The following is a 25490-nucleotide window of genomic DNA, read 5'->3' as shown; positions in this document are numbered from 1 at the left end:
CAGGGGCTGGAGCAGGTCACCGGCCCACACGCGGCTCCCTCCCAGTACAGACGGTTCCCGCGTCTGTGGAAAAAACACCTGCACGCGGCACCAGATGCATCTTTAATGGCCGGTATAGAATGGGTTCCCAGTATAGCTCTGACAAAAGGAGGCGGCTTGGTTACAGCGGCGAGCGGTCACATGTAACAGCGCCCCGTGCCGGGTCCAATTAGGGGGGGGGGGGGGGGGGTGGAGTGTGAGTGTTATTGACTGTCGACAGGCTACTTCAGGGCTGTGGTGCAAACAACAAGGTTCTCCGGGGGTGGCCTATTGTCGACTAATCCATCGCTGTTAGCCGCTAATCCCTGTTTATCAACACACGGGCTGGGGGGGGGGGGGGGGGTTCGGCAAAGTCTGAGATAGAGAACGCCGGGGGTCACCGATGTGTGACGCGATGGAAAGTGCTTCTCCAGTCCAGTGTGTGCTTTGGCTGCGTGACATTTGAGCCGATTATAAATTTGTCATGGAGTGTTGACACCCTGTTGCACGAGTTAGGATTTAAACATCTTATATTTGCAAATAGTGCAAAGTGGGCTACAAGGAAAATTCTACCAAAAACGGCCTTTTACTCAACAAATCCATTTTATGTTCAGGCAAATGAATAACCAGAATTTATGACTAATTTCTAACGATTGTACATTTCCATTGTCCAATCGTCCCATTTCTATATTAACATCTTTATGTAATCAACAAATTTAGATGACATTTTATGTTCTCGTCCCCCCCCCTTGTCAAAGTAAACAAGGTAGGTGTAAGTGCTCCTCTTAATGCATCTCCCCTTCTCATAAACTGATATATAACATAATATATATATATATATATACATACATGAAACACAATGAAAATGTATAAATCCATGGAAAAGAAGTTGTGAACAGGATTCCCTGGTCCGGTGCTGAGATGTGCATTAGTAAAAAGGCCCTATGCAACAGAGGGTTAAACTGCAGTGAGAGCTTTTGTGCGACTGGCGACAAAGTGATGACGCCTACACACCTATTCTCTGCACTGACAGAATATGAATCTGATCGCTGGTAAGAAACACACACCAACGATTTATCAGAAACTCCGACAGAAGACGATCCGGCTCCTATGAACAGTCGGCAGACGGGCGATGTGAGAAACATGCCGGTCCATTGCACCTCTACACACTCTGCGTCATCTCTGGGCCCATTAGCTGTAACCAGCGTGTAGTGTTCCCTCTCTGGCTGTCACCAGGTCGGAGCTATCGCGCGGTGACTAAGATTAATGTGAGGGAGACGCGTCCCTGTTGGATCCTTTCTGCCGCAGCCATTTCAACAACGCATGAATCAAATGCACGACAGCAGCGGGACACACGTCAGCTCCGCGGCCGGCCGACGGCCCCCGGGCGATCGCTCCTCTTACTCCATCCTCCCGTGCTGGGGGGGGGGGGACGCTGCCTCTACTTCCCCTCCAATCCCTCACTGCCCGTTTCCACCGTAGATCTGCAGAGGCCTGCCCTTTTGACCGAGAGGGAAAATAGATTAAAATAAGAATCAGGCTGGTTTACTGAAGATGCACGCCAGATACACGTCAACATGGGTTTCATGAACCCTGAAGAAGAAAACGATCTCCTCTCCTATAACCACCATTGCTTGACCCGGAGGGAAAACATCGAATAAATGTCGAGGTGAGATGTGAAGGAGAAGGCGTGAGGTCGAGGAAAATGCGACTGCACTTACACTATTTTATGAACCTGACTATGTACAATAGAAGATTACGTTTCCTGTCTGAAACAGAACGACACCTAATAATATAATAACAAGAGGTACAGGGCATATATGTATAAGTTCGGTCACGAGAATAACAGCTGAGTTTAAATGCTTGTCTTTTAGGGAATTCGTCCTGAGTTCTGAACCTTCCTAAACAAAAATGATGATTTGAACACACCCTATGCCTGCTGAGTTTTTAGCCAGTGTGTGAGTTTTAATTAGTGAAAAATAAAAAATCTTTTACCGTGCTCCCGAGTTAATTAAAATTGAGACAAAAAAAACGACAACGACAATCCAATAGAACGTGAGTCAATTTTGAGAGGCTTGACGTTTTTTAGTCCGACAACAAATAAAATGATACGAGGTTACAAATTGAATTCTCATTATTCTGGATGTTTCGGTGCTCGTTGAAGGACGCCACCCTGAAAACGCTGAAATCTCAAGGTGATGATGAGATTCTGCCGCTTTCTCTCCAGTCGGTATCGGGCCAAGCGGAGCAGTGGGGCATGTAAGTGGATATGCAGAAAGAGAGAGAGAGAGAGAGAGAGAGAGAGGAAGGGGGGGGGAACAGCATGTCCAGATTGCACGTCTAAAAGATGTGTTGATCTGGTGGAGCTGAGGAAAGTATCGGACTGGAGAGCGTAAAGGTGACGGGGGTTGAATTGGAATTAAAAGATTCTGCATTAAAGATTTCCCCCCTGAAATACATACATGTTGTATCCGTATATCCTCACTAAAACAAACAGCTCTCTGCAGTTTAGCAACACGTGGTATTTGCTTGTGATGCCCTCCACACATGCTTCCATACTTTCTTTGCCATGTGTCGATACTTTGCCGCCATCAGCAAAGATCCACGTGCACAAGCTACAGCGGCTGCATACGGGGACGTTGCATTGCCACTGCAGTGCAGGGCGACTCCGAGAATGTATCGAGAGGGTTAAGAGACATGCGCTGCACTGCGGTGTGTAGAAGAGTCAAATTTAAATGTGATAAATCTCGGTGCACATCTGCAGCGTGCGGCATCATCGAGAACACGCATTTGTCATCTTTAAAGTGTAGCTGACGGCTGGCGTTTGTGAGACGCTGCTGGAGAAAAAGGTTGATTCCTATCATGCAGTATATTATTCCGTACAAATTAAATGACTCATTTGTCATTTAGTAGTGATTGCTGCAGATGCAGGATTGCGGCTGCGTCCACATCGTGGATGGTGGGACAAGGAGGCAGCGGATTGTGAGTAATACACAATGATGCTACTCATATACATACCATCTTTACCATTACAGCACTACCACCATCATAACAATTCTCATTCTGTTCCTTTCATCCCTTTCTACTTTAAACACTGATACAGTTTTGACCAGTTAAAGGGTGTTTTTGGTAGTTTTTCCACTTGTTTAGGCCCATGAGGCAAATTGTGATTATGGGCTAAATACAATTGGACTGATTAAAGTTACTTTGGATTTAAATTGTTGAAATTCGACATTGTTTTCGAGGCCCTGCTGCTGAACTGATCCCCATGCAGCAAACCGTACATCCTCTTGTTATTCTGTAGCTTGCCGCCCTCTGCTGGTGGTAAAAATGAGGTGCAGTGGAGGTGTCAAAAAAGAAAAAGCATCACAATTCCTGGCGAGTAATAATAAAAATAAAAACAGCGTCAACACTGCAAATCTATGCATCAAATTGCACACAAAAAACAGGAAATTAAAACTTTAATTAAATGTACTCAGCCGAATGTAACCGCTGTATAATGGTTTTATTTACAGATTTACAGGCCACCTTCTCCTCTGCTAATCTAACATTTATAAACTTGTTTCGTACAAATGTAATCTCCAACTTCTTTAAATCATCCATCTCCTCCTTGGGTAAATCAACTGACCCAGTTGAGTGCGTCACAGAGACAGCAGGGATATGTAAAACACTCTCAGAGCAGCCGTCTGGCCCGGGGACACAACACAGGAGCTCGTGTGTTTCGAGAAACACCTGCTCCGGTGAGCTCGCTCATTTTCTGGAGGCTGCTCCAATATCCGGAGGGCGCTCGGTGCCACCTGGCAGGTTTATGGTGCGATTATCTGAGAACTGGGAGGTTATTCTGGGCAACGCCAGGGAATTAAGATTATTAGTTTGGGACGCCCCCTAAAAAAAAAAGAGGCACCAAACTAAACTTGTGTAAAATGATCATTACCATGTGCACTCAAATCCACACGTTTCTTAATGGATGTTGTAAAAACAGACAATAAAATGTTAGAAACTGAAGAAAAGTTGATTCAAAGTTAATGGCCTCGTTAGTGCTGAATATCCCTGTGTTCCTGTTTCACCTATCTTGATTTAAAGTGGTAGGAAACTGCAGGAAAAAATAGAGTTCAAATGCAAATTATCTGTTGACTGATCATTATTGTGCGTTAGCTTGTACACTTTCTTAACATTTGTTCCAAATACAGACATTTCAAAGAAAAAACTCGCCGTCCCTGCAGCGACAACGGAGCATAAAAAAGTACGACAGCAAACACACAAACGCTCCGTCTACTTCACACGTGTCAGATACAAACACCTGGGTCCAGCTGCGGCTCCAGCTTGCAGGTTATTAGTGGGACTGGTTCAAGCAACACGCAAACACAAGCAGATAAAAGGCCAATCAGAGGCCAAGTAAGAGAAACAACACTGATTACGGGATGTAAAAGCAACATCTGCCCCATTGACACTGGTCTAATCAATACAAAATGAGAAAAGATTTTCTTTCTTTAATGCTCACGTCTCTTATTCATGAGGAGACTGTATTTTGGAGTTGTTTTTGTTTATTCCCCTGCAGGAGAATATTTACTGCAGACGTCATTTAGGAATCCTTCCAGTGAAACTCATGACTGTTTAATAGCCTCCTAAATCATGACACAACACAAACCCATTTGTCTCAGCACGGCTGACGGGCCACATCACTAGGTGACATTTTACACAAAGCTGCGGGTTCTACGGTTACAGGTTTAACTCACTCGTGGGGATTGAGGATGTGGAACCGATAAAGGGCAACGATTACTGCTGACGCGGAAAGAAATCTAGATACAAGAAAAAGTGAAAGAAAAAGAAAAGTGGAATTCATGTCACTAAACAAGAGAAAATAAATCCAGATAAGTCAACATCTCACTATAAATCTGTTAAAAAACTCAAAGTTAAACAAGCATTCATCTTAATTAATCAAGGTTCAATTCCTGCTTGGGTGAATCTAAATGTGATTTAACAGCCTCTGCCCACTGTTTTCTCTCCCTACAACACTTTACCGTCTCCTTCAGTGGCTGAGACACTCAGCTGTAAATCCTTTTCTATTCCACAAAGCCATGTGGCCGTTGCGAATACATAACTCGAGAAGTAATCAATACTGAACTGGGTTTTAAGTGGATTCATTTACGCGAGCTGCAGACTGGGACTCGGGTTCCGACGCATTCTGGTCATTTTTCAACCTGTGTAAAATCATAAATTGTTGTCTTCATATCTAACGCAGGGCCGGAATGATCGATACAACGTTAATGTGCTTTCACTCAGGGTGTGTGTGGGGTCAAAGGTCAGGGCACAAAGTCCGGTCAACGAGAGGATTCTCCAATCTTACACGTGTGAGATAAGTTTCAGAAAACATTTGTCTGTGTACAGCACAAGTCTCATTCACACAGGTAAGGACACTTCTATACTGCATTTCTATACGCAGAAGTTTTTCTATCACACACACGATTTAAAAGATACAATTTGAGGTTAGGGGTCTCACCCAAGGATGCTTGAGTTAAGGAACCGGGGATAGAACTTAACCCCAGGAGAGTGGGTGACCCTCTCTACCTCATGAACCACCGCCACGCCCTGTGATGAATAGAGCTGCAACACCAACAGGTATGTTGATAATGAGTTTTAGTTTTTGTTTATTTTCTTTCCTTCTGTCAAATACTGATAATTGATGAGTATTTGCTTTACACCTATAGATTAGTTCTCAGCGTGAAGGGACAACCTGTCATATACGCTCCCACTTTTGTTCCACGGCGAAACATTTTGAATTAGTTGTTCAGTCTAAATGTCAAGGGACCCGACTTTTCATTATTGAAAAAAGACACCTGATCTAATCTCCAACCGAAACACTTCATCAAGCAGCTACAGACCCGTTGACCAAGTATCTATCAACATGGGGCTCATGTCTGCAGCAACTCATCCATGTGGTTGCTCTGTACCTTTTGGGTCCGGGGAGGCCCAGGCGATGAGGCGTCGCACCAGGCAGCAGTTGAGCAGGACCTTCCTGGAGAAGCGGGGGTCCTTCCGGAAGTGGCGCAGCTCCTCCCTCCACTGGCTCCTCTTGGACGGTGAACACATGGCCGGGAGCTCACTACTGTGAAACACAGCGTGGGCGTCACTAAAGGAAGCCTGTGCCCAAACAGGCCTACTTCATTTAGTTTGTTAGGATCGTAAACACAGACTCGATGATTATGAAAAACCCCATTATTCAAATGATGACCCCTCTGTTTAACATTCAAATACCTACCAGAACAAACGTGGCACAAGTTAATACACTTGAGGACCTATGCTAATTGGGAATGTGTTTTTTGCCTCAGGTTATGCACGGCTATAATGAAATGCAAGACAACTTGCCCTTTTGGGGACTGCTCGTCTAATGTGTCCCGAGCTGCGTATTTAGAAAACTAAATACGCTGAAATTATCCTTTTGCTTTCAAACTAATAGATTTTTAGAAATTAACGCAGGAAAACGTTCCCGATTGTGTCCAGATGATCGCGAACAGAAAAGAGAGGATTTGATGACACTGGTGAATAAACCATGACAGACTGATACCCCACCTCAGCCCTGTAGGTCAGTACTATAATTACCCCCCCCCCCCATGGCCCCATTTCAAGATCAAAAGTTTCAAACGTCAAGAGATCACAAATCATTCAGCAGCTCTGACTGGAGAGTTTAAAACAAAATTACAATTTCACATCCCTCAATGCGCACAGATCCAGATCCAGAGCTGAAGCTGACTGCTACCAACCACCGCCCCCCACCACCACAGACCATCATCTTACCTTGCAGGCTAAAACACGACGCGCACGCTCCCTTTCCGCTCCCTCAGTCTGCCAGTGAGCCTCAGGTTTCACACAAGCACTTTCCCCTTTTCCTGAGCTGATCAACAGAGTGTGAAAGGGAGGAGGGAAGAAGAGTAGGAGGAGGGGGAAGAGAGCGAGGACCGCTCTGTTAGAGAGAGAGAGAGCGAGAGAGTGGAGGAGTGAGAGAGGGAGGGGATCGCTGGGGGACAAGCAGGCGTTTTACTTTCAAGATAAAGGACCGTACGTATGTTTTATTCAAATATGAGAGGAGGAGGAGGAGGAGGGCAAAGATGCTGGTGGCTGTGTGTTGACAGTGAGGCCCTTTGATCGTCCTTCATCAGCATCTTTAGACCAATGACATCCTTCAACACACAAACGAACAAACACACACACACACACTTACTGCCTGCTCCCTCCAACAGACCGCTGTCAGACACCTCTGTAAGACGAGAGCTGGATATCAAACAAAAACAACCTGTCGATACTGAAACAGGTCAAACTGGAGGGAGTCAAACTTCAGGTCAAACCTTCGAACTTTTAAGCCACACCATCTTAAATCTCAATAAAACTTGGTGCCGATTTTGTCACATGAGAAACACATGGAACCGACATTGAATAATGTCAAAAGAAGATATGGACTAAAGTTTGACGTTTGTGTGTGTGTGGGGGGGGGGGGACCAAATTTGACTGGTCTCACTATAGGTCATAGACAAATGGGTCTAATATCATTTTAAAGCTCTAAAGAAAGAAAACTAAATAAAATACATCAACTGAACCAATCAGGAGCCAGCCTCAGCTTTCACCCACCCCATTTTTTAAACCATCTCTCCGGAGACATAAAAAACTTGATCAGCAAGATAAGACGACTTAAAGACGAACTCTGAGGAAAGATGATTTGACGTCTACTCTAATCCGTGTGTGCACTGAATGTTTACACTGATAACTAACGAGACACTCATTCCTGTCAGATACTTAACAGATAGATAAAGCTATCGCAGACAGAAGTGATGAGGCACACAAGACTTAAACTGGAAGACATTTGTAGACATACATCACCCCCCCAGTCCTTTAAAAAACTACTTAGACGTGTGGTGTAGGATGATTCACACCATGCCACAGCCATTACCACATACACTTTACTGCCCTGGATTTATTACTGCACTGTTAACATCTTCCAGGATCTGTCGGCTCTGCTCCCAGCAATCGTTTTATTTATACAACATGGTGCAGCCCGGTAAAGTGTCATGAATTTATGTACATCATATGCAAATGGTTTGTCCCGGGTCATCAGCCAAATGGGCTTCGGCTTACATTTAAATGCACATATCATTAATTACCGCACGGTGATGGATGGCTACGCTTGAGGGGCTGGCAGCACTTCTAGATTCTAATGACTTCCCCCGAGATGAGCAAGGCACACTCTGTCCCCGAGAGGACAAAGGGGAGCTGGGACAGTGACGGGAGTAGAGCCGATCGGTGGCAGTGTTAAGGGATGATGTGCTTTCCGTGCTGACACTTGTTAGGTCCCGAGGAATGTCCACATCCCGAGGGACAGGGCCTGAAGACATCGTCCCGACATATTGAATTATTTATCATTCAAGAAGCTGTTGAAGCTTTTTATATTCATGTCAAGTCAACTACAAGACCAGGTACCAGCTGACTTTGAGTCAGGAGCAGGTTTAGGGGGAATCAAGACAAATCAGTGCTGTAAAGCAAAACTTTACAACTTTACTAACAACTAAATCCACAAACGTCTGTGTCCACATGTGGAATGTAGATCGGAAAAAACATTCAACTTATCAGTTTCCCACTCGGCATGTGTATTGTTAGGGGCACAAGGAAGTAAAGAGTGGGATTTGGAGCGATGTGAGCACGCAGTACTTTCAATATTAATAACATTTGAATAAACAGACCTGCAGATTAAACTATAGCAACTATCAAAATTCACGGAGGATGAAATTCAAGTTTTCGAACCTGTCTGCTGCAAAATTGGCCGTTTATAAAACTCTGCACACAGCGTCGGGCACACAAACAATAAAAAGTGACAGTATATTGAAGAACTGTTAGAGGAGGAATAAATATGAGGTAGCTGCACGGCATTAACACAGAGAGAGCACGCAGTCCATTCCAGAAAGTCTGGTTTACACTGGAGGAGTATAATTAACACGCTTGTAGAAATATGCTCAAAAAAGAAAAGGTTTTGCCATTAACAGTTTGCATCATTTCAACTCAGTTTGTCTGACAGTGTAGTGAATAGAATATAATGACAATCTGCAGAGCAAAAGCTTGGTAATGATGAGGAGTGAGATCAAATTCCACACGACTACTACTCCCATGTCTGACCACGGACATAGGAAAACATGTAAATGAGAAACTCGATATCCTGAACTCAGCTGCATCGAAACACACAGCGTGAGTGAAGCTGGTCTTTCAGTCTCTTTATTGACAAACTAAAAACCTCCCTTGTACCTTTATGAATGACACGTTTCATCTACAGTAATATCCAAATTGTGTTGAAGTATAAATGTGCAAGCTGCAAAAAATAGATGCCTTTCCCTCTCTTACTGAAGCTGGCTTATCAATAAAGGCAAAATAATATAATATATACACAGCAGCTTAGAAAGCGATTTAATAAAACCAGAGCATCGTCTTTACACAAATATATGGCAACGATACATGTGCAGACAATACCTAATGCACACAAGCAGCCTCACAAGTAACGGATACCACAAAGCATTCATCAACTGAAGGAACCCAAGACATCGCACACACACACGCACACACACACACACAAGAGGATCGTTAACACAAGCAGCAAAACGCTTTGCCTGTGACAAAGCAAAGACGTGAGCTTTGGAGATTTTTGGCTGCAGTTGTTGTAGTGTGTTGTGGTGTGTGTGTGTGTGTGTGTGGGGGGGGGGGGGGGGGGGGCGCTCGAAAAGCAGCAGCGGCGGCGCCGAGATAACAAATGCAAATAAGAGCAGGCACAGTATGGACGGCTAAATATAGACATTAAGTTGATTAGAGGGCACCCGTGTTATGAATTGTTTCCCCGTTAAACGGCGGCCATCGATTAGGTCGAAATGCAGCTTGAGATCATTGAAGAAGAGTCGGTTAGTGGGTTGATAGTCACTGCTGTGGTTTGGACGGCCGCTGTGCATGAATGCCAAATGTTGCTGTAGAAAACAACTTCCTATTGCATCATTTCATCATGCAAGATTTGGGGGGGGGGGGGGTCCGCTGTCACAGGTTGGAGCCGTCAGCCGAGAGCGCTCATTACTCTCTGCTGCAATATCTTGCAACGATCTCCTGCTCTCCACGCCATCGGTCCTGAACCTGGCTGCGATGTCACGGCGGTCAGAAACCCCCGTGGCTCGGGGTTAGAGGGTCAGTCACAGCAAGGGCCTAACAGAAGACACACTGAGCAGGCTGCATCGAGGCTGTCTATATGCTGCATGTCCAACACACACACTGACCTTGTCCTCCAAAAGTGGCTGCTAAAATTAGCAGAATGCATTAAGAGAAACGGCACTGCAGTATTTACAGATAGACGGAGGGATGGAGGCTCATCGGGGTGAAGCACTGCACGTATCTCACGTCATGTTTTTGTTCTCATTTTTGAAACAAGATATCCATAACGGCGGTTGTTTACGTATTTATTTCAGATGAACTGAAATCGATACAACTCGCCTCTAAGTAAAACGAGGAGGCAAATGGCCGTGGCCTTGAGATACCCGAGATCAGATCAGAGGCAGATTTACAAGAAGAAGAAAAAAAGAGGTCTAACTGCTTTGTAGAGGAGAAGCTTCTTTCCGAGGCTGGCTAAGGAGAGCGCTCAAGCCCCAGAATGCAACTGGTTTGTGGGCATCACGGGCAGCAATAGCCTCAGGTGGTAAGTCGAATGGAAAGGTCACACCAGATAATACCCCCAAAAAAGCCAACCTAACAATTTTGCTGATGCAGTTCCATGTCAATCCCAGCACTTGTTCATTATCATGCTTTACTTATGCACCAGTATTAATTATTGCATGAATACGTGTTCAGCACTTTCTTTAAAAACGGGCAATCGGCAAAGCTCCTGGGAGACGGCGACTCAGCGTAATGGAACGTAATCGTGAGGACAGTCCCGTCAGTTCCCATTTTTCCCGGCCTCCCTCACACCGACCCCTCTTGCTCTTGTTAAATGGGCTGTGGCGTTATGGCCAATGAAGCATCCAGACTCAAAAGAAAACTGACGAGAAAAGAACGAGAACTGAACCAAAATTCTGATCCAGCGCACATGTGGGACCCGGCACCACTTCCCTGACCCTCCGTGTGTCAACAGTCAATGTGTCGGAATGGCCACATCCATTGTTCGGCCGCAGCTCTTGCCATCTGAATCAGGTGTGTTTATACATCTATACAACCTCTCGCTGAGGCTGCCCGAGATCTGGAAGATATCCTACATCGTCCCTGTGCCCAAGATGGAGTGTCCCAGTGCTGCAAACGACTTTGGACCGGTGTCTTTAATGTCACCTTTAAGAGGATCGTCCCACCGCACCTTGGGCCCAAAGAATGGAAAAATTGCACATGAACACAACTCTGATCCCATCTCTATATTGCCTTTTTTTTTTTTTTGTATATATAGAATTATCCCTACTTTTGTATATATTTCTATATTTACTCATATTTTTTGTCTTACTATATTTCTTGAGCTGCTGCTTTCTTTATTGACATAGACCTGCAGAGAAGGAGAGCCCCTGTTCTCCACCATTTTAGACCTACGCATGCACAAGTTCCAAACCCACTAAGAGGAGTAAACTGAACATCCTGTTTCCATCCTAGCATCATCAAGGCAGAATATTAATGCACTCTGTCACAGACAAATAAATATACTGGTGGCATAGTGAACAGCTTTAAGTTGCACTCTATATCGCCACTCAGATTTCCATGGCTGTGCCTAAACAAAGGTTAAGAAAAATTCTTCACGTTTATGTTTCCTTGAAAAACATACAAAATCTGTATAAATTAGAAAAACATGCTATCAATATCTATGTAGATATAGATATCAGTGTCTGTACATTTCTATTTGCGTGTGTGCAGGCAAACAACTGATTAATGTCTGTTATGTAGGGATATGGCTGTGTAAACTTAATAAATTGTTATATTGATAGAAAAAATCTATATCCACAAACTGTGGTTCCATGACTCTTGCATGTGTACATCTGGAACCGTATCTGACAAACACTTAATTGTGCTGCTGTGTCATTTTTGATTTTCCTCTACGGAGGATAAATGAAGGTACATCTTATCTTACCTTAAATACTTCAACATGTGCCAGACATTTTATTTTTTATCGTTTTATTTGGTGCGATACTATAATTATCAATCAATCACATTTTAATTGTATAGCCCATATTTACAAATCACAATTCGTCTCATAGGGCTTTAACATTGGTGTGACATCCTCTGTCCTTAACTCTCAACAAGAGTAAGGGAAAACTACTAAAAACCCTTTTAACAGGGTTAAAATATGTAGAAACCTCAGAGAGAGCCACATGTGAGGGATCCCTCTCCCAGGACGGACAGAAGTTCAAGATATGTCAGGTGTAGAGGAGAATATCATCAAGATTCAAGTTTTCAGCAGCATTGATGAGGGTAAACATCTTGAAGGATAACTTCAATACTATATATCAAGCAGTCCTGCTGCAATCATGGTCTATGGTAGAGAGTCCACAATGTTGCGGACTCTCTACATCAATGAAGCATTCTTTGGTTTCTGTCTTCTCAGGCAGCCCTGTCTCCTTGTGTTTGGGATCAGGGAGGACATTGGAGAGAACCTCTTCCTCAGTGAGCTCAGCTCTGGAAAAACAGGGTTAATATCTTTGGAAGACCTCATCCGCAGTAACCCTGAACTTCTCCAGATTTTCTAGCAGAATGTTCTTTATCATCTTCTCCTCCTGGAGCTCTGTGTTAAACTTCTCCTGGTTGGCTGCATGACTTTGGCAGACCTCGTGATGAGAAGCTTTGAGACTTTTCAGTTCTTCTTGGAGAATGTACTTCTTCCACATCTCCTCCTGGAGCACTGTGTTTATCTTCTCCTGTTTGGTTGCAGCACTTTGGCAGACATCTTGATACCAAGCTTTGAAATTGTTCAGTTCTTCTTGGAGAACGTTATTCTTCCTCTTCTCCTCCTGGAGCTCTGTGTTTAACATCTGTTTGGTTGCAACACTTTGGCAGACCTCGTGATGACAAGGTTTGAGATTTTTCACTTCTTCTTGGAGAATGTTATTCTTCCTCTTCTCCTCCTGGAGCTCTGTGTATAACTTCTCCTGTTGGGTTGCAACATTTTGGCAGACCTCGTGATGACAAGCTTTGAGATTTTTCACTTCTTCTTGGAGAACGTTATTCTTCCTCTTCTCCTCCTGGAGCTCTGTGTTTAACTTCTCCTGTTTGGTTAGAACACTCTGGCAGATCTCGTAATAAGAAGCTTTGAGATTTTTCAGTTTTTCTTGGAGAACGTTCTTCTTCCTCATCTCCTCCTGGAGCTCTGTGTTTAACTCCTCCTGTTGGGTTGCAACACTTTGGAAGACCTCGTGATGACAAGCTTTGAAATTTTTCAGTTCTTCTTGGAGAACGTTCTTCTTCCTCATCTCCTCCTGGAGCGCTGTGTTTAACTCCTCCTGTTGGGTTGCAACACTTTGGAAGACCTCGTGATGAGAAGCTTTGAGACTTTTCAGTTCTTCTTGGAGAATGTACTTCTTCCACATCTCCTCCTGGAGCGCTGTGGTTATCTTCTCCTGTTTGGTTGCAGCACTTTGGCAGACATCTTGATACCAAGCTTTGAAATTGTTCAGTTCTTCTTGGAGAACGTTCTTCTTCCTCTTCTCCTCCTGGAGCTCTGTGTTTAACATCTGTTTGGTTGCAACATTTTGGCAGACCTCGTGATGACAAGCTTTGAGATTTTTCACTTCTTCTTGGAGAACGTTATTCTTCCTCTTCTCCTCCTGGAGCTCTGTGTTTAACTTCTCCTGTTTGGTTAGAACACTCTGGCAGACCTCGTAATAAGAAGCTTTGAGATTTTTCAGTTCTTCTTGGAGAACGTTCTTCTTCCTCGTCTCCTCCTGGAGCTCTGTGTTTAACTCCTCCTGTTGGGTTGCAACACTTTGGAAGACCTCGTGATGACAAGCTTTGACATTTTTCAGTTCTTCTTGGAGAACGTTCTTCTTCCTCATCTCCTCCTGGAGCTCTGTGTTTAACTTCTCCTGTTTGGTTAGAACACTCTGGCAGACCTCGTAATAAGAAGCTTTGAGATTTTTCAGTTCTTCTTGGAGAACGTTCTTCTTCCTCGTCTCCTCCTGGAGCTCTGTGTTTAACTCCTCCTGTTGGGTTGCAACACTTTGGAAGACCTCGTGATGACAAGCTTTGACATTTTTCAGTTCTTCTTGGAGAACGTTCTTCTTCCTCATCTCCTCCTGGAGCGCTGTGTTTAACTTCTCCTGTTGGGTTGCAACACTTTGGCAGACCTCTTGATACCAAGATTTGAAATTGTTCAGTTCTTCTTGGAGAACGTTCTTCTTCCTCTTCTCCTCCTGGAGCTCTGTGTTTAACTTCTCCTGGGTGGTTGTATGAATTTTGCAGGCCTCGTGATGAAAAGCTTTGAGCTTCTCCAGCTCTTCTTGGAAAACGTTCTTCTTCCGCTTCTCCTCCTGGAGGTCGGTGTTTGACTTCTCCTGAGTGGTTGTATGAATTTTGCAGGCCTCGTGATGAAAAGCTTTGAGCTTCTCCAGCTCTTCTTGGAAATCGTTCTTCTTCCGCTTCTCCTCCTGGAGGTCGGTGCTTAACTTCTCCTGAGTGGTTGTATGAATTTTGCAGGTCTCATGATGAAAAGCTTTGAGCTTCTCCAGCTCTTTTTGGAAATCGTTCTTCTTCCTCTTCTCCTCCTGGAGCTCGGTGTTGAACTTCTCCTGGTTTGCATTTCTGTACTTTTGTAACTGCTCCAGCTCTTGCTCTGTTTTATTTTCTCTGTTAATGATCCTTTCCTTCAGCTTTTTCTGTCGAAACAGCTCTCGTTTGTGCTCCTCCAACTCTTGGCTCAGTTGGATCCTCCAGTGGTGCTCTGTTCTATGGTAGCAATTCTCCTTGGCCAGTAGGTCTATGAGGTAGCTTATTTGTTGAGTCATACCCATAGAGTTCTGCAGAATCGTTGCTGGGTTTGGAATAGCCCCCACGTTTTGTTGAAAAAAACCTTCCATCGCTGGTTTGATCTATTTGTTTGTAATAGAAAGTTAGAATTATTCTGGACAGATTTCTACATAAGTAGAATGTTATCCCCTTCATCTTATTTAGCTATAAAAGGAACTCTCAATGGAACCTTTTACATCAAAGAGCATGAGCCTTGGATATATAGAATATTGAACATATCTTTAATATTAAAGGTGTTTGTGATCTTAATGAGGAGTCCCTTTCCTTTACATGTATTTTTGGGTCTCTTTATAACCTTAATTTATTTTTTATAGAACATAGGCGTAGTTGTGAAAGGGGAACAGAGAGAGTGGGGGAGGACATGCATAAATGGCTGCGGTTTGGAGTCTAACAGGCGTCTGCGGGTTGAAGGCTTTCCTCTTCAGGGCAGAAGTTCTACCAGGTGGCTAAACGTCACCCCAAACAGTTCTCTTCTTCCGGAACATTCCATTCATTCCTTGATTTCTTTATTTTTACATGTTTCCTTTCAATAGTCATATTTACTTTTTAAATATTTACATATATACTATTAAATGTCGTATTATTCTCAAAAAATATTGCATATAAAGTCTTAATTATGTTTAGATATCTCTGAATTATTTTAATCTTCATATATATTTGCCAATTTATTGGTATATTGGATTTTCTACTCCCCACTATCAACATTGGAATCTGCACCACGAGTCCACATAGGACGGGCTCTCAGGTTTTAGTTTTTTGCGGACAGGACAGAGCAGTTAGATGAGTCGTTTTGGGTCTTGTCTCACGTTTGGAATTGATTGGACCAGATACGTCTTAGATACAGAAGCTCGTGTTTGATGGCGTGTAATCAAACTTTGACGCCAAGCCACGGCCACAATACCGTATGGATATCTTCAAGGGGGGGGATGTTAATACACACATGTAGTGTGAGTGCGATAGCACCATGATCACTGAAGTTACAGCAATTTTGTTTTTCACCTCGAGTTGATGAACTTTAATGCCACGCCATTAATATGATATTTGATGAAAAGTCTCAGTAATCTTATGCCTACATTATAAATGTCTTGAGACCAATTTGACACAGTACATGCAAAAAATAAGACATTTCCTGTTGCCACTAGGGGGCGCTGTGATTTCAAGTCATAATTTCTGTGTAGATGTCATCAGACTGGAACTCTTGTCTTACATGTCTAGTTTGGACTCGATTGGACCATGTATGTCCGCGATACAGAACCTCGTGTTTTGATGCCGTTTAATCAATCTTTGATGCCACGCCACGGTCACACGGTGTGACGACAAATAGATCTTTAAAATCTGTTTTTATCTCCATCTTGTTCTGATGACACTCATCTCAATTTGAAGTTAATCTGATGAAAGCCCCGGGACAAGTATGTCAAAGTAAAAATGGTGAATATGGAAATAATGGCCACTATATGGAAAATGGCCGGCTTCCTCTGGTGTTTTTCATAATGCCCCTTGAGACTTTTTTTTATGACTGGTCGCGATACACCTGTGCTCAGATTTTGGTGAACATCGGTCAAAGGGAAACTTAGGGGCTGGTTCCAGGGGGCGCTGTTGAACCATTTTTTCAGACCCAATTCAAATTACTTCAGAATACTAAAATGTCCATAGACCTTGAATTTCCTGAAAAGTTTCATTACTTTTTGAGCATGTCTAGAAAATTCTTTAAATTTCAATAGGACCTCACACCGTTCGCGGTTCGGGCCCTAACCATAATATTTCAGTTCATCATCCTCTTTTCTTATTTCGGTGAGAATTTGTGTAGAAAGCGCGAGTCTTGATTTCCGTGCCGGCCCTTTTGGCGTCGAATCTGCTATCGGGGAAGTTAGGAGGCAAGGCTCACAAGCAGCATGGATGGTGAGAAAATATGAGGATAGAGATAAGATGGAGATATAAGTCCTGTCTCCCTTTAGTCGTCATGGGGTATGACGCCGGGTTCACACCGGACGCGGAAGCGACGCCGAAACAGTTTGAATAACCGCATTAAGTACAGATGTTTGTAATATTGAGTATTATTTTTTTAAACTGTTTCATTTATCTTTTCAACTCCATATATAACAATGATCATGTTGGATAAATGTGTTTTTTGACAAAAATAACAACAACCAACCTTCTTGACTGCAAGTGTTGATTTAAAAATGACATAATAGACAAGTATTTCCATTCCCCAGCCGACCCACCGGCGGAGCCACTTGGGACGTTTTTGTTTTTATATTTGACGTAGGCGTCCCGCAATTGCTTCCACCTCCTCTTGCAATCTTCCACTGTAACAGAATCATTAAGACAGAGTGTAATTAAACATTTTTTTCCATATTTCCACAGATTCCTTGCCACAGGAGAAACCTTTGCCAGCCTGGCATTCCAGTATCGACTGGGAAGGAGCACTGTATCCCAGTCGGTACACATGACTTGCAGGGCTATAGAAAGGCGGATGATGGCAACACAGTTCCCCACACCAACCGAGCAGATGTGGAGAGACACAGCTTCAGCTTTCTGGAGCAAGTGGGATTTCCCTAACTGCCTAGGGGCCATAGACGGGAAGCATGTCACAATAACAGCACCACACAAGTCGGGCAGTTTGTTTTTCAACTACAAAAAGACATTCTCAATAGCCTTGTTAGCACTTGTAGATGCTGACTACAGATTCATTACTGTCCAGGTGGGGGACTATGGCAGATCAAGTGATGGAGGAGTATACTCTGAATCAGATCTAGGGAAGGGCATGGAAGCGAAAACCCTGGAGGTTCCTGCCGGCTGTCCTCTGCCAGGCTCTGATCAACCAACTTTGGTTCTATATACCATGGTGGGAGATGCAGCTTTCCCACTGAAAAAGTATTTGATGAGGCCATTTCCAGGAAAGCACCTTCCAAGATGGAGGAACATTTTCAATTACAGACTGTCAAGGGCCAGAATGGTTGTAGAGTGCGCCTTCTGGATTTTGGCAACAAGATGGAGGGTGCTGTACACTAGGATTAACATGAAGCCAGAGAATGTGGACTCAGTTAGGCTGTGTGTATTTTACACAATTACCTCCTGGACCCATCGGAAAACCAAAGATGGTTGGATGAGGCTGATGACCAAGGGGAGCACCTGCAGGATGCGAGGAACATTGGGGGAAATAGAGGAAGCAGAGAAGCGTATGATGTCAGAGAGAAGCTCTGTGCATTCTTCAGTTCCCCTGAAGGAAGAGTGCCCTGGCAGGACCGCATGGTGTAGTCTGTGAGGCTTCAATGGACTGAAAGACCTGCGTCGTTGTATGAGGAAGCCTTGTGTATACATCCTTTTTTTATTAAACAAACATCTTTGATAATTGAACTTTTATTTGGCACAGTTTCCTCTTTGTTTATGTCTGTCTTCAATAAAAGTTTTTGAAAAACCTCAAATTGTTATTTTATTTTTAATAATAAAGTAGAGGTAGAGACTAGATTGTAAAGTATAATTATTCAACATAACTTTCATTAAGGAGGATGAAAAAAATATTTGCTGCTAGAACTGTACTTCCCAGGATTAGGATTGTTTATGGTATTAAATAAATGCCAATGTTTTACTTGCACTAGCACAGTAGCTACAAGCAAACATAAATCCTATACTAGTATGATAGTACATGCTTTATGTGAGTGCTCATGTTGATTTTGATGCCTACTCCAAAACCATCACTGCCAACATCACATCACAAATCTGGAACAGTGTTATTTGATTACCAAAATCATCAAAATACATATATATATATATTTATTTATTGTCTTGTACTGACACATTTAAACATTTAAATAACCTGATAGACAGATTCTGTGGTTAATATGGAGACTATGAATAAACAGTGCACAAAAGTACTACTTTAACTGAATGTCCTTACAAAGTGGTAATGGCAGTGGGGGAGGGAGAAAAGAGGGGGCTCTACGGGCCCTGTAGCCTTCTGTTAACGCTGTAAATTTGATTACACAGGGTTTACAATGAGGCCGTATGTTTAACAACTATACCATCAGCTATGTGTCATTTGGTTGGTATAATTTTGGAAAAATGGAAAACGTAGTATAGTATAAAAGCATATACTTACTTCTTGCTCCAACAACGGCTGCAACAGCGTCCCAACATTTGTCCTTTTTAATGTTGTCTTTATACAAAATGTGCCTTGGATCATATAGCTCACTGTACTTCTCAACCTCCATTATTAGCTTAATGTCATCCATGTTTACGAACTTCTCCGCTGCTTTCTCCGTTCAATTTCGGGTGTCGAGGGTAAATGACGTATTCTCCACTAAAGTCTATTTTCTGAAAATGTAGCCGCCCCCCCCATCTCTCTTTTTACCTATATGAGATGTGTGGCTGTAGTGGATGGGCAGAGGGGGACATTTAATAATGTGGTTGGTAAAAGTGGTAAAATCATAACTCAAAGACAACTTAAGGTGAATACAAAGTGTGGGATGCATATTGGATCATTTATATCATAAATATGTCATAAAATATGTCATCAATATCGTTTAAACTCATTTTCAGTGTGTTTCCTGTCGCGATACGCTCGCGTCAAGCGGAAAAAATAGACTCGACGCCAAAACGATCGCTTCACGGCGCTAGGCAGCCGCAGTGCAACGCTACGCTTCAGCCTCCGGTGTGTTCAGCGCTGCGGTTTAACATGGGAGTGGATGGGAGCCAGAGGATTGGCGCTGCGCTTACGCCACGCTTCGGCGTCCGGTGTCAGCCGCCATCGTAGTTACTGTCACCTCCCCCAGTCTGTCCCCTAACATGTCCCAAACTACCCCGTCTTACAAGCACCCAGGCCTATCAGCAGCCTTATGGTGGAAGGGCCCTTCTCTTTTTGCCATACTCTCATTTTCAGCTCATCTGACAAATGGCCAGCCGAGTACCAGTGAAGACTGAGGATCAGGAAAGTTTTCTGCCACCTAATCGATACTTGTGCAACAGGAGATCAATCGATAGATCTAAACAAAAAGCTATGATTTGTTAATTTAATGTCAAATCAATTTAAAAGAACTATTTCTCACAATTTTAAATGCATGAATATCACTTCCAACAATCAGGTCAGTTTTTGCTTGTTCTCCATGTTTTCCTAAATTTGTATTACTTTCTCAGCACTAAACTATGCACTCATATCTTCATCTAAAAATAGGATCACTTTTAAAAGCAAAAACTAAAGTCAAACGGTAATAAGCCTGTATACCTCTGCACGACCACTAGGTGTCAGCATTGGACAGTGCACAGCTGCCACCACCTCCACACAGTTGACAGATTCTTTCCATGATCCGTTCAGTGTCGAATGTTTACCGACATCCTAGAACAAACCTCAGATAATTATTTAATCCGCTGCAAACAAGCCCATTATCAGTCACTGGTGTTAGATGCAAACCAATACGATCTGCCCTGTCTATTTTCAGGTGGAGCCGAATGAACACCACGGACTGAGAGGCTGGCATTTGGCTCAGATCCATGTGCTCTGCGTTTTGTAATCTCCCGTTGGGACTGGACATGTTTAGTATTGTTGTTGAGTCTATATTAAAGTCCTGGCAGCACCATATAGGACATGGACTTTTTTGGAGGGAGTAAAGTCCCAGAAGTGCCTCATGAGCCCACCCACTAGGACTTGCTGCAAATGAGCTCAAAAGCACATTTTCTGTTTGTGTCTATTTGTTGAATGAGAGACAGGCACGTGGAATAAATACCAATGATTAATACAGTCAATAGTGCAGGTAAGAGAGACTGCAATCAAACCCACGAGCTGGTTCCGCTTCCTTTTCTTCGTCTACTTTTTAACGCTGTCTCACCTTCATGTAAGAGGTCAGAAAGTCCAAACTATCACGAACAAAAGGAACAAATGCATGTTTCAGTTTGATCGAGACCAACTCAGGTACTTTCAGGTAACTGTCCTGAGCACCAAGGCATCTTCACATATGTTATTTTGATTCTGACGTAACAGAATTGAGCCATGCAAACCAGCTGGTCACAGGACATCAGTTGCCTTTTGTTTTCATAAATCTAAGTGATAAGAGATAAGCTACAGACGTTTCGGGAGCTTTGTGAACTGTGACAAATGGAAGCACGTCAGATGAAACCGAAGTTTATTTCTTCTTGGAGATGAGGTTTATCCTTAGCGTGACCTCGGCACAAACAGAGACAGAGACAGGTTTGCAGGCCGTGGCCAAACGTTCCCGCCCAGTTTGCACCAGTGGGGTTTGGCGCCTGATGCAAGGAAGTCAAACGGGGTGAATCTGTGGCTCAAACAAGCCTGTGGATGTAAAACATGACGAAGGACGGCCCACTTCTTTTAGCCTCCAGCCATCATCCACAAGCACCTCATGCTACACTATCACCCCTCCTCTCACAATCGCTCACCCTCTATTTATCCATCGCTCTCTTACTCACTCTCATTCCTCTGTATCCTCACTTTACTCTCCCACCTCTCCCTTCCGACAGTCTTCTCTGGCCCGACTCCACGAGGCAGATGGTCCATGAGAGAATATGCCCCCCCTCCTCCACCCACACCCACACCCAGTCCCCCGGAACGAAAAACAAACACTCGGTCCAAAGCAAACAAAATCTGTCGGGGGACGAGGGGCTAAGTTCACCGTGCAGTTAATCCTGGTTTGGCCAGAGGGCGGCTTGTTATCGCCAGGTAGACGGGAAGCACACAGGTGGTTTAAAGAAGAAGAGACATTTCTTCTTGTTAAGGACTTCATTAACCTCATTTCATTTTGCTGATGATTCCATCTGAGGAGCAAGATCTGAGTGTTAATCAATCTATAAAGGGAACTTAAAGCTGGAGAAAAAGATCCCAATTAAAGAGATTCTTGTCGACTGTGAAATGCAACGAGGAGCGTTCCTAACTTTGTTTGTGTAATAAGTTATATAACTGTTATGAGTATATTCATTTTCTCAAAGTTTCTGCAGTAAAGTAAAAAGAAGTTTCTGAGGTGCCTTTCTTCTGAAAAGCTGAGAAGCACAGCCCTCTGCTGTGTGACAGATTTGGGGCAGTGATGGCTGATCTCAGGACCCCTGGCTGAAGGGGGAAATACACACGTCAAATACGAGTCTTGACGCTGTAAAAGCAGAAAAAACTGATATAAGTCTAAACACACTGGGGTTGTTAATTAACAGATTTAAAACCAGTACTTAGATAATCTACATGGAAATAACAAGCTTGGGTTTTCCAGACAACTAATACATCAAAACTTAAATAAATGATTCCCAAAATAAGTTGTGTTACAAAGCGTTACCCTTATTTATAATCACAAAACTGCAGTAACTATCGAATTCTCTATAATCCAGGCTGAGATATGAATGACTCAGTGGACACATTGATAAATGCTGCAGCTGGACTCGTTGCACTGTGTTGCATCAAAGCCAAAGTGCATAACTCACTGTCTCAAACACTGAAATCCTGACTCAGCACTGACGTCCTCGTTATTGATCATTTCGGGGGACGTACGTTTGTTCTCGGTGTCATTTGTTGAGTCGTGCATGTGTGAGCGTGACCTTCTAGAGATGGAACCCTCCACATCCACTCATTGATCACTTTATTAGGAACACCACACTTTGCTCCTGAAGCAGCTTCAGCCGTTTGTGGTGTGGACTCAAAGTGGAAAACTTTTCTTTGAGTTTCTGATCCATTTTTACGTGATTTCATCAAGTTCCCCACGTCATTACAGCCCCAGCAGCAGCCCTGACTGACTAAACTCTCATCCTTCCACCTCTTCATCAGACCAGGCTTTGTTCTCTTCAGTCATCAACCATCACGTTGTGGTGAGCCAGTGTCCACAGCAGCCTCAGATTCCAGTTCTTGATTGACATCCTCTTTTAAATCTCTCTTAAAGACACATTTTTAACTGTGCTTTCTCCTAGAATGATCTTATAGGCCATTTTAATCTTCGCATTACATTTCATTTCTATTTATATCCAGATTGTTTTATTTAAAAGATCTATTCTGGTATCTGGGCCATAATGCTGTGTGATCAAATAGCTGTTAATTGTGTCCTTTGCCTTGCCTTCGATTTTATATTTCTAACTGGTGACTGGGTTCTGCAAGTTGCAACATAAAAAATGTGTTTTATTCACATTATTGGTGGTCTTTGAAGGTTTAGACTATCCATATCAAAGTTGTTCATTACAGTTATAATCAGGTGCACACACACGAGGTCCATCTCTTCTTTGTGACTCTAAGTAGTGCGTCTATAAGTCCAAACCGTGGAGCTGGCCGTGGTGCTGAAGACCTGCTCAGTCAGAATAAAAAACCTCATGGGGCTGTTTTTCCAAACGTCCTCCATCTGACTCTCTGGGATGAGGCAGTAAAGGAGGAAAATGTCTCTGGGAGCCTCTGGCAGGCACCGGCGGAAGTTACGAGGCGAGAGAGAGCGTCGAGCTCAAGGTACTGATCCAAAGAATCGCTCCATCAAGGAAGCAGCTCTTGGGAAGATCCACCCACGGCTGGGTGAATGTAGTATTTTTTCTGGCGGTCATTATCATTTATACGATTATTTCCCCCAGGAGGGATCAGGATGTGGTAGCCCCCTAGAGGCAACGTGATGGGGGGGGGCTTTGGAGAATGAGAAAAGAAACATGCGAAGTAAAAAAGAAAACACTGCGAGAGTGAGAATCTGTTTCTCTCTACAAGGAAACGGACACAGGGCAATGCAGGTTAGATGCAAATACTGAACATCTGCACCAAAGAACTGACTCTCAGTGGGCTGAGTGAAACTAAAGCCACCTGATTAATGAATGTACTAAATCGAAAGCACAACTTACAGCGAGTAATGAGCAACTTTCTGCTCATTAAATTCCAAACTTTTCATGTAGGAAATCCAACAGGCAGCCACAGCAAAGTGATAATATCCTTCAAAAAGACAGCACCTCAGTGTTTATACTGAATTACTGCAATATCCTATAAGATCAAAAACAACTAATGACTTATTCTGGTCAAAAACACTTTTTTTCAATGTTTTGAGAATGTAGAAAGCTATAACACCTCTGGAAGTACCCAAATGTGAAGGTCATGGAAAGATAGACCTCGTGGTACAGAACTGGACTGATCACTAGACCCTATATCTACCATTCGGATTGGTAATATATCAGACAGAGCAGAAAATGCATCCTACTCAACTGGAACCAGCAAAGACCCCCAATATTTGATTATTCTTTATGCAAATGGCTAAAAATGAGGAATCAAAATAAAACGTTTCCTGAAGGAGTGTTAAGTTTCTAGCTCCACAGTTTACATCAATTTAAAATCTTGAAGATATGACTCATCTGCTAAATTAAAAAGTAAATTAGTTGGGAGCAAATGACCATTAACCTGAGCCAGGAGTGATGAGCAGTTAATGGCTCCTCTGGCAGAGAGGAAGTGAGCAGCCTGAGGGAGAGCCTGTGGACTGGAAGTGAGAGATCATTACTGGGGATGCTGGCCAAGTTGTGTGGAGGTGAGGACCTCAGGAGAGGATTCGTACGACTGAATCCATAACTCTCGTTTTTCTTTCACCGCCAGAGATCGTTACACCTTATCTTCACAATAAAATGTTCATTCCCTGCAGGTAAAAAAATCATTTTGCAATAACGATGACAGGAAGAAGGAAACCACTGCTGGCCAGCTTCATTTCTGACAAACTGACCAGAAAGCCCAAACCGTGTTTTCCATTTCAGAAGAAGGCAAAAGTCAGGACATGTCTCTTCAGTTACACAAACATGCAAGGCTACACAACAACGCCAAACTCCATTAAAAAATAAAAAATACCAATTTAATGTTGCCCTGTAACAGTCACTAAGAGACCACGTGTCTGCCAAGCGGCCAAGAACGATCTCAATCGGTCAGGCTCTAAAGCGATTTGCTAATATGTCAAAAAAGTGAAAACTAGACCACGTGTGTATTAAACGAGGCAACATACAATTGGTATGTTTATGGAGTTTCACGCACGTTTTCATTTCTACATCGCAATAAATCAGGTGAATTAACGGCGGACGCGACAAAACCATGCGACCACCGTCCTACCAGGTGAGAGCCCAGCCGCGTCCACCCGGGCGGAGACGGTCTCCACTCTCCGATCAGACATGGCTTCCTCCGGAGATTCACAGTCCCGCTGGATGGAGACACTTTGCAGGCGGATGCGACTTGTTGTGGATCCTGCGATTCCCAAGTTCCTCTGAGAGTGAGAGAGAGAGAGACGCAGCAGAGGGAGGGTGGGAGGCAGGGAGGATGCTCGTGCACAATGCACACGGCTGAGTGGCGGGAGCGAGCACACTTGGGTCAGTGTTGCAGGTGTCCGTGTAGAGGTGATCTTAGATTGGTCGCAGGCCATTGGTTGTGCCGGTTGGAGTGACGTCTGAACCGGAAGTTAATGAACATTTTAGATCAACTCATCTAAAGGGACTGAAGCACATCATCGGAGTCATGATCGATCATCTATCAATCATATTATCAATAATCGTTG

The 25490-nt window shown here is 43.5% G+C and overlaps 1 protein-coding gene across 3 annotated transcripts in view; it reads right to left on the bottom strand.

Annotated features, from left to right (window-relative positions):
- kcnip4a (potassium voltage-gated channel interacting protein 4a) overlaps nucleotides 1-25285 on the bottom strand; it is a 120558-nt gene extending 95273 nt beyond the window's left edge. The window contains exons 1-2 of one of the 3 annotated variants that reach the window (XM_062384595.1): nucleotides 6814-6997; nucleotides 5970-6124 (exon numbers count right to left, since the gene is read on the bottom strand). In XM_062384595.1, coding sequence (XP_062240579.1) covers nucleotides 5970-6108 — 139 coding nt within the window. In that variant the 5' untranslated portion in view covers nucleotides 6109-6124; nucleotides 6814-6997. Of the gene's footprint in view, nucleotides 1-5969; nucleotides 6125-6813; nucleotides 6998-25051 lie in introns of those variants that run through there. The other 2 variants (XM_062384594.1, XM_062384598.1) reach the window with 2 other exon arrangements.
- Nucleotides 25286-25490: the final 205 nt, after the last annotated feature.

This window comes from Platichthys flesus, chromosome 24 (genome assembly GCF_949316205.1).
Source record: "Platichthys flesus chromosome 24, fPlaFle2.1, whole genome shotgun sequence".
Classification (NCBI taxonomy): Eukaryota; Metazoa; Chordata; class Actinopteri; order Pleuronectiformes; family Pleuronectidae; genus Platichthys; species Platichthys flesus.
Note: the sequence above shows the minus strand (reverse complement) of the source record. Positions and strands in the feature narration are given on the sequence as shown.